The sequence below is a fragment of the Fukomys damarensis genome, unplaced genomic scaffold (assembly GCF_012274545.1).
Source record: "Fukomys damarensis isolate Sample0158 unplaced genomic scaffold, DMR_v1.0_HiC HiC_scaffold_23, whole genome shotgun sequence".
In the NCBI taxonomy this organism is placed as follows: Eukaryota; Metazoa; Chordata; class Mammalia; order Rodentia; family Bathyergidae; genus Fukomys; species Fukomys damarensis.
The window spans coordinates 49,942,097-49,950,945 of NW_022900935.1; the positions used below are offsets into that span (position 1 = coordinate 49,942,097).

An 8,849-nucleotide genomic window follows, 5' to 3' on the forward strand; every position below is an offset into this window, starting at 1 on the left:
CGGGGAACAAAGAGCTAATCTAAAAAACTGGACATGGATTTTGGCCAGAATACCATCTTCTTTTGTGAATTAGGCCAGTGTTTCCTTTCTGGTCTTCTTCAGTAACTATACTCTGCCCACATAACGTCCTTTTCCTGACTGGCGGAGTGGCGGGGAGCAAATCTGAGACCCCTTCTCACTCACGTGCCCCTAACACCCAAGTCGGCCCCAACAAAAGTCTGTACACCTGCTGAACCCTTCAAATGAGCTAGGGATCTGAACCTGGAAACCAAGCCTACCTAGCAACTCACTCATTTATTCAACAAACATGGCCCAATACTGCGGGTGAGCAACGGGGAGGAGCAACACACAATACTCCAAGAGCCTAGCACAAGGGAGGAGGAGTAAATTCCAGAGGAAATAGAAGCGCAAAAGGCAGCAATTTAAATAATGATCCCACCCCACCCCCACCCCCCGGAGCCCGGGGCAGGCCTGCGCATGCGTAGAGGCAGCAGTGCCTTGGCGTTGCCGTTGCCGAGGTAACCCAAACCTGCGAACGCCGGCCATGGCCTCCGGGGCTAGCGGAAGCTGGGGTTTTGTGCCCCCACAGAGTGCAGCCCCGACGGTGAGGGTTGAACCGGAGAGCAGAACCTGCCTTCCACGGGGTGGCTGGATTCGGGAGGTGGGGGGATGAGACCCCAGATCCCAAACCGAGAAAAAGATACTGGACAGGGAGAGGGGAGGCCATGGGGGCGGAAAGGCGAGAACTCAGTGCCCGCGGAGTTAGGGAGGAAACTCATCGGCACAGGGGAGCGGTGTTGGGATCCGACGTGCCCCTTCCCTTCTGCCCCTGGCCTGGCTGAGTGTCCTCGCCCACGTCTCCAGCCCTCGGTGACCATCCTGCAGCCGCTCCCATGGGCCGTCTCTGCCCCAGCCCCGCAGCCAGGCCGGGTGAAGGAAGGTGAGACTCGGCGTCGCCCTCCCATGCTCTTTCTGCCCCGTACTCTCTGTCCGTCCAGCTTCTGCGCCCCTATAGGCTACTTCTGGATGAAGGCTCTGAAGTCGGGCTACGTGACAAGGGACCGGGCGGGGGGTCGCGGGATGGCGGAGTGGGCCTGCTGACCCCTGCTGAACCTCCAGACCTGCTGGAGTTGATGTCACTGCAGAACGCGCAGATGCACCAGTTGCTGCTGAGTGGTCTGGTGGCCAGGGCCCTGAACCCTGAGAACGACCCTCCGGGTGTGCAGGTGAGTAGGGGTGGGGCCCCGGGCCGCTCACCTGTGTTCTGGAGTGGGTGTCAGGGGATTGGACCCAGAGAAGCAGGGAGCCATCCCCTCCTCTCCAGCTGGGTCCCTTTGGCATCTTTCAGGCGCCGGGGCTGGTGGGAGTCAGAATCTATGCATGGAGGGCAGGTCCCCAAACCTAGGCCTCCCAGTCTCGTTCAAGGACATCCTCTTGGACATCAGGCCCCAGGAGGGCAGGCACCATTGGACCCTGGTGTGTGCACCCTCCCAGCCAGCAGGGGTGGAGGCAGGAGGCAGGATGGAGGAAGGCATTGAGGGGCACAAGGGGGACAGGCTAAAGCTGAGCCTCTTTTGCCAGCAATGGGAGGGAGCCACAAGAGGCCAAGAGGCACTGAAGGGAGAGGTCAGTGGAATCCAGGCAGAAGGAGCATTAGGAGTTGCTGTGGTCTCTCATCCTCTCAAGGGCCCTGGGGATGAGCACCCCACCACGCTGAGTGACACAGAGGGGCCAGGAGCTGGAGACAAGGCTCAGAGTAGCTTGGAGTACTCTGAGCCCCAGGTCTGAGTTCACACCTGGGTTCTTCCATCTCCCCTCTGCCAGTTATCGGTTGGGGGATCTTAGACAAGTTGTTCCACCTCTTGGAGACTCAGTTCTCCCATCTGCAAATAAGGAATAAACGTCCGCACAGTGCCTGGCTCATATACAGTAAATGCTGACTAAATGGTAGCCATTAGCATGGTGGCCATCTAGAGAAAATGATGTAGGGAAAGAGAGTTGTGGGAGCAGGGAGAGCCTGACACTGAGTTATTGTCTCCCCATCGCTGTTTCACAATCCCCAGGTCTACCTGGAGGGGCAACAGGAAGAGCCAGAGAAGATGTACATCCGGGAGGATGTGCCTTTAGTGTTCCATCACCACTACCTGCCTTACCCGGTGCCCTCTCTGGGCCCCTGGCCCCTCTGGCCAGCCCCTTTCTTTCCCTCTCCCTTGAGCCAACCCTACTCACAGGCCACGCCCAGGACCCAGCACCAGCCTCCTGCCTCTGGGAAAAGGGAGGTGTAAGTAGGCTGGGGGTCTGGTTACTGCCAAGTTTCTGCTTGAGGGCTGGGCTGGAAGAGCTAGCCAGGGGCCTGTGGGCTTCTGAAGGGGTCTTTCTTCTCTGTGCCCCACCTCAGGAGGGCTGTGCCCCCACCCCCACCCCCCAGTGCTACAGAGACTGTGGGTGCAGATGTACCTCCAGCTTCAGGTAGGGGTCTGGATGGTGAGCAGTGGGGCCTTGGCCAGGAAGGTTATGTGCCGGGGCGGGGAATGGGGGCAGTGGGCACTGGCCTGTCTCTTCTCTGTTCCACCTGGAGTCCACTGGGGTGGGAGGGATGCAAGATGGAGGTATTCTCTCCCCAGACTACTATGATGTTGAGAGCCTGCTCTGAGAATGGACGCTTGCAAGGGTCCTCGCCAGCTTCGGTGCAGGGCTAAGAACAGCCCTGTGGTCTCCACTTGCTCACTATTGTCCGCTGACTGCAGCCATCCCGGCAGCCCTCTCCTCTGGGGCTGGGAGATCCACCCCTGTCCACTCTACTGCCATCCTCAACTGGCCTAGAAGACAGCCTTCGAGCCCAGGCCCAGAAGCCACATGAGCCCAACTCTGGCCCATGGTTTCCTGCCTGGACCGGAGCATTGCCCCAGCCCACCTCTGTCCCCCTGTCTCCTTGGATAACAAAGGCTATAGGGTCACCGGCTCAGTTAAGAATGGGGCAGAAGCTGAGAGGAAAAGACTGCTGCTGTTTCCCAAGCTCCTTGAAGCTCCTCCTATCTGGAGGACAGCCTGGAGCTGAGGCAGTGCCCTTAGGATCCACCATCAGCCCAGGAAATTAACCTTGGCCGCCAGAAGAGTACTGGCCATGTCCTACTCCTCTCCCGGGAGTACCCTAAGGTCCCACGGGGCCAGGTGGGAACTGAGTGTCCTTTGCCCCCAGGCCAGGGTGTTTCCTTGCCTTGTTTTCCTTGTTTTCTCAGTAGGAGTTAGTCACCCAGGCCAGATGAGAGAGGTCATCTGGTGCCTGGGCTGCCCAGCGATGGGCTTTTGGGTTCTGGTCTGGCTGCGTCCCTGGAAGGCCCCTGAGAAGGAGAGGGCAGGAAGGAGGACACCTCTGGAGAGAGAAGGCCGGGCCAGTTCTTCCCCTTTCCCAGCCGCTGACTGTTATCCCAGGAGCAGATGTGGAGGACACCAGGTTAAGTCCAGGTGTTTGTATTCAGGCTAGAAAAGAAAGTCTCCCCAGAGTCCCATGCTGCCGTCAGTCCCTCAGCCAGGCTGGACCACCATCCTGAGGAGCCGTGTGAGGTTCCAGCAGCCACATGGTGGTGGCCACGTGGCTCATGCAGGCTGTACCCGGAAGGCGCGGGGCAGCCTCCGCCAGGCAGCCAGTACCCCATAGGTGCCTGTCCGCCTCTGGCGCTGGTGCTGGCTGATGATAAAGCAGAGCAGGATGGATGTCACAAATAAAAACAGCAGCACTGACACGACCGTGACGATGATGACCATCTGGCTGTCCTGCACGGGCTCTGGGGAGGGAACAGACGTTTGAGAAGACTCGGGTGCCAGGGTGTGGCAGGGATCAGATGTCTACCCACCACCCATCAGCCACTCCCTGATCCTCCAGTCACCCTGATTGCCGAGAGGAGTGAAGTGTGGTGTCTGCCTTCGGAGCGGCATCTAGAAGAAGAGTGGCCCAGGCTCCAGTCCCTGGCCAGACCTCTGTGAGATGGTTAGGGCAGATGTCCCCCTGCCAGCAGCCCCTGGGAGCAGCATGTCCTGGTGAGCGACACCATGGCCCTCCTCAGGCAGCGCCGTGAGCTTCAGGCAAACTCCCCACAGACAGGGAGCACTGGCCACTCGGCCATGGAACAGCAGGCCTTGGAGACCTCAGATGAGCAGGCCGACCCTCTCATCATGGAGAGGAGTCAAGGTCAGAGAGAGCAGGTTGCCTTCCTTGGCCATGGCCACGCAGCTAGATAATGGCCAAGCAACTAGTTGAACTCTCCTGACTTCTAGAACAGTCAGGATCCAGGCTGGGGACTTAGAAAGAAGACAGGAAACTTCAGGATTAAGTGTGCACCCCAATCAGCCTGTGAGTAGTGCTCCATTTTTTCCTCCACACTGGAGGCTAAAAGGCCGAAGGGCCCCACCCTGTCATTGTGGAGCTTCATTACCATAGACTTGGAGGACCTGGGGCTCCGAGACCCTGCGAATGACGTCCCCGCCTCTAGACCGCAGGTCCAGCTCAGCCTGGCAGGAAAAGTTGAGGGGGCCGCCTTCTCTCTGAGCCATGCTGATGAATGTGGTGGCGGCTTCTTGGGAGGCAGGTGCGGCCCCCACGAAGGTCTGGTTGTGCAGAGTCTCCTGGCCCCGGAGCAGGATGAGGGTGAGGCTCTCGAGGGGCTCCACGGCAGCCACCCTGCACTCAATGGTGAAGGATGTGCCCAAGGCCACCCGTGTGGGCTGCAGCGTCAGTGTGACCTGCTTCGGAGGCTCTGAGGGGGTGAAGGTGAGAGGTCTCGTTAGCGGCCGGGGCCATCTCCTGACACCGTGGCGTTCCAGCTCCCTCCGGGGACCTGTGAGGGGGCGATGAACGAGGGCCTGGCCTGCTCTAGTGTAGAGAGGAAAAAGGAAGCCTTTCAGTGTGAAGATGTACTTGGTGGTAGTTCTGTGGACATGATTTCGAGAATAGACAAGGTGGGGATAAAGAAAAGGTCCAGAACTTGCACAGCCACCTTTGAAGATATAGAAGTTGGGCCTGTGTGTCTCCCTCCTCTACAGATATATTAAATACAGATTTCAAAGATTAAACAACTGGATAATTACATCAACGCACTCAACACCCCCGCCATACACCCATGAACTGTGCATGAGATGTAAGGTGTCTGAGCTAGGGGGAGACTTAAGAACACCGTGCAGCTAAATGACTTTTGGGTCTGGGTAAACCTTAGGTAGACTGTTCTCCTTGGAGCGAGATTCAGAACTGGGTTGGCTTGCTCAGGGACCATCAAGGGTGTGAGCGAATCCTGAGCCCACCGGCCCGCCCCGCTCCTTGTCTGTGATGAGGACTCCGCACTGCGATAGAGCAGATTCCAGCCCATTCAGTAGGCACAGGTCTGCCCGGGAGAGATACGCCCAACACACACGCGTCACCACTCACGGTACACGCTGATATTCAGCCTCTTTGTCAGCGTCTTCCCAGCACAGGAAAAGTAGCAAATGAGTTCCGCATCCCGAGAAATGTTCGAGACCAAGTACTGCTGCCACTGAGGCTGTTGGTCCACCAGATGCTTAGTGAGGAAGGTCTCCAGGCCGCCCCATTCAGGCTGGATACAGCTGGTGCTGCAGTTGACTTTCCTGGACCCTGTGGCCTCAACCGCCAACCTCTCGGGCCATATGGAAACCTCGAATGTCTCCTCAGCGGACCCTAGAAGACCAGACGCACTGGGCAGTAGACATCCCCGCTGCCCTGCCAGTGGCGTTGTCTGCCAACTGGCAGTGGGGATCAAGGCCATGGGTGATCCCTCGGTCCTATTCCTGGCTTGGCCAAAGACTCAGCCTCCCCGCCTCTCTCTCCCTGCCTCTGGGCTGTCTGTTCTTCAGTGCCTCTGCCGGTCAGCTCCAGTTAGCATTCCCCAAGTTCCTAGTTCATCTCTGTCAAGGTCCAGCCCCATGTCCCCTCCTCCATGAAGGCTTCTCTGAGAACGGAGGAGAGCTCTGAGCTGTGTCCCCTGACCTGTGGTCCTGGGTTTAACCTCCCTTTCCGTGTCTTCTATAAATGCTTTTGAACACCTATTATGCTTTAAGCACTGTAGTAGCCTCTGGGGATGCAGCAGTGACCAAAGCTCACCAGTGAGGAGGCCCAGACAACAGCAAAGAACAATCAAGTTCAGGGGAAAGGGAGCATGGAGTGTGTGGTCACAAAGGCCTCTCGAGGACAGTGACGTAAAAGGCGGTGGTGAGCCCTGCAGATGTTAGTGGGTGTCCTGGACAAGGGGAATCGCTGGAGCAAAGGCTCACTTGGGAGTGTGCTTAGTGTTTGGGGAGCAATGGGGAGACCCTGGTGACCGGAACTGGAGAGGTAACAGGTCTCCTCAAAGCACTGTCTCACTCACTGCTCCCAACCACCCCACGGGAAAGGGTCACCCATCTGCCAAATGAGAAAAGCTTCACCTTTGCTCTCACCACAACCAGAGGTGACGGCCCTGTCTCCCAGCTGACCCTTCGGCTATTTTAGAAGACAGGTGCTGGGCGTACACCCTCATCTTCTTTAGCACCCCTTCACCTCCTGAGCAACCCCCGTCCACAGCCTGCCACACCCACTACCCTGCTGCGGTGGGGCCTGTTCCGCCTGGGGTCCAAAAGGCCAGGACCCCACCCATTTCCCAGAACCATGGTTCAAAGGGTCAGCAAGTTCCTTCTTTACTTGAAGCCCAAGGTGCAAGGCCAATACCCCCGACCTGGGCTGCCCCACGCCAGGAGCCTGGGTCCCAGCTCACCTGAACAGCAGAGCAGGACGAGAAGGGCTGTGAGCAGGCCCCAGCAGCCAAAAGAAGACATCTCTGGCAGGGTCCACGGACTGCCTGGGGCCAGAGGGCTGCCTAGATGGACACAGATGGTGTAGTGTCCCCGCTCAGGGAGTGGCGGCTGAGGCCGCAGCCTGAAATCCCCAGATTTCTGTGTGCTGATGACGGAATTTCCTCTCATTAGCTGCAGTCAGGAAGCCGTGTGCTCATTGTCAGGTCCCAGGCTCCTGCCGCTCCAGGCACAGGAAGCTAAGGAGCAGCTGATAAGCAGGAGCACAACGTACGTAGTGCTTCCCCACCCCGGTATAAGGGGCAGGGCAAGGGACAGCCGCAGTGTGCGGGATGCATGTGTGTGTGCTCTTGTGCACACACGAGATTCCTGTGTGCTATGCATGCGCAGGGCACAGTGAGGCCTACAGGGTGCAGATCTGGAGAATCCCAAATCCTGCGGGAATCCTGCTGGAGACTCGGAAAAGAGTATCTAAAGTCAGGACATGCAATGGCAAAGCGGGCAGAGAGCTAAACTTTCCGAAGGAAATCCAGGCAGGAATTTGAAGTTATCCTGCTAATGCACAGCATATAGTCTGCACAAACTTTGATGTCTCTGTCAGTTTCCAAATCAAACCTGTCCCTGACTCAGCGGACCAAAGGCCCAAGTGAGGCCCAGAGCCTCAGCAAGTGCGGCCCACAGCAGCTTCCAGTGGCCAGGCCCAGGCCAAGGAAAGCAGGAGTCAGTCCACAGCAGCCAACCCTGAACCCCAGTCTCCATTTGAGGAGCCTGCCTGCTGGTGTCCTCTCTCCTCTAGGCAGGGCCCTTGGTCTGGGATCCATCCGGGTAGCAGCTGTTTCTAGGGAGGCTTCCTTACCTGTCCAGGAATCCCAAGAAGCAGTATGCTGTGTGGTACGGGAAGGATTCTGATGGGCTCACCACACACCTAACTCTTACTCTTCCGCTTCTTCCGAGATCCTGTGGGACCAGACAGTGAAAAAGCAGGTCTGAGGGACACCCTAGGCGGAGCCTTTGCAAAGGGTGGCCCCAGAGTTTTGCGGGTACTGGGGCCCAGCTCCATTCCTGCTTGAGAAAACACGAGTAGGTCCTGCACTCACTGCTGAGGCCAAAGGCAGTTCCTGCTAGGCACAGTCATTTAGTGCTGCCTTTGTCAGCCTGGGTCCAGGGAAGTCCCCGGGCCGGGATATTGGACTTTGGAATGGTGCCCATACCAGGAGGAAGGGGCAGGGCCTGGGGTCAGTAGAGAAAAGAGGCAGGAGGGGATCGTGGGGTCCTGGAGCCCCAGCCAGGAAGGATCCGATCCCAGAAAGGGCTGAAGACACTCTTCCAGCCCAAGCACGAGTCTGAGCAGGTGAGCGCAGAGGCTTGGACAGCGGGGCAGGGGAGGGAGGCCGGCCACAGCGCCTCTCCCCTCGCTCAGAACAATAATACAGCAAGAGTGCAATAGCAATGGATCCAGTCAGACCTCACTTACAAAGGGATAAGTATCAGGAAATTCATTCTTGGCAGCTCATGGCTGGGTGAATGTCACAGCGTACCCACCCAAACCCAGTGGAGGGAAACACCAGACAGCAGAAGGCCAGTGAAAGTATCCAAGCAAAAGGAAGACGAATGAATGCTGTTAGGAATTAGAATGGGAGCCTAAGTACAATATGAAAAAGCGGACTGTACAAATTCATAGAAACAGAAAGGGGAATGGTGGTGTCCAAGGGCTGGGGGGAGGGGAAATGGGAGTTGTCATCTAATGGCAGCTTTACTTGAGTTAAGATTGGTTCTGGGAGGGGCTGGGGATTTAGCTCAGTGGTTCTACCACCTGCCTCGCAAGTGCAAGGACCTGAGTTCGATGTACAATATGAAAAAGCGGACTGTACAAATTCATAGAAACAGAAAGGGGAATGGTGGTGTCCAAGGGCTGGGGGGAGGGGAAATGGGAGTTGTCATCTAATGGCAGCTTTACTTGAGTTAAGATTGGTTCTGGGAGGGGCTGGGGATTTAGCTCAGTGGTTCTACCACCTGCCTCGCAAGTGCAAGGACCTGAGTTCGATCCCCGGGGT

General features: G+C 57.4%; 2 protein-coding genes across 6 annotated transcripts in view; one reads left to right on the top strand and one right to left on the bottom strand.

The window, feature by feature from the left end:
* Window positions 1–479: 479 nt before the first annotated feature.
* Window positions 480–3,487, top strand: Prr29 (proline rich 29). 3 transcript variants are annotated; one of them, XM_010616757.2, is made up of 6 exons: window positions 480–604; window positions 865–940; window positions 1,120–1,226; window positions 2,064–2,281; window positions 2,399–2,469; window positions 2,625–3,487. In XM_010616757.2, the coding sequence occupies exons 1-6, from the start codon at window positions 545–547 to the stop codon at window positions 2,651–2,653; spliced, it is 561 nt and encodes a 186-aa protein (XP_010615059.1). In that variant the 5' UTR covers window positions 480–544; the 3' UTR covers window positions 2,654–3,487. The 3 variants fall into 3 exon arrangements, with proteins under 3 accessions (XP_010615059.1, XP_010615060.1, XP_010615061.1); XM_010616758.2 differs by lacking the exon at window positions 2,399–2,469; XM_010616759.1 differs by lacking the exons at window positions 2,064–2,281; window positions 2,399–2,469; window positions 2,625–3,487 and adding an exon at window positions 1,582–2,056.
* A 96-nt stretch (window positions 3,488–3,583) lies between these two features.
* The window catches only part of Icam2 (intercellular adhesion molecule 2), a 14,824-nt gene continuing 9,558 nt past the window's right edge, over window positions 3,584–8,849 (bottom strand). For 2 of the 3 annotated variants that reach the window (XM_010616755.2, XM_010616754.3), the window contains 5 exons: window positions 7,652–7,752; window positions 6,759–7,034; window positions 5,420–5,686; window positions 4,434–4,754; window positions 3,584–3,785 (listed from right to left, as the gene is read on the bottom strand). In XM_010616755.2, coding sequence (XP_010615057.1) covers window positions 3,598–3,785; window positions 4,434–4,754; window positions 5,420–5,686; window positions 6,759–6,966 — 984 coding nt within the window. In that variant the 5' untranslated portion in view covers window positions 6,967–7,034; window positions 7,652–7,752 and the 3' untranslated portion in view covers window positions 3,584–3,597. The remainder of the gene's footprint in view (window positions 3,786–4,433; window positions 4,755–5,419; window positions 5,687–6,758; window positions 7,035–7,651; window positions 7,753–8,849) is intronic. The other variant, XM_010616756.3, reaches the window with a different exon arrangement.

Excerpts from the sequence above, each read along its gene's own strand:
- Prr29 (XM_010616757.2), top strand. The coding sequence starts at position 545 with ATGGCCTCCGGGGCTAGCGGAAGCTGGGGTTTTGTGCCCCCACAGAGT. Across the intron at positions 605-864 it reads CACAGAGTGCAGCCCCGACG|CCCTCGGTGACCATCCTGCA; the intron begins GTGAGGGTTGAA and ends CCACGTCTCCAG. Across the intron at positions 2,470-2,624 it reads AGATGTACCTCCAGCTTCAG|ACTACTATGATGTTGAGAGC; the intron begins GTAGGGGTCTGG and ends TTCTCTCCCCAG.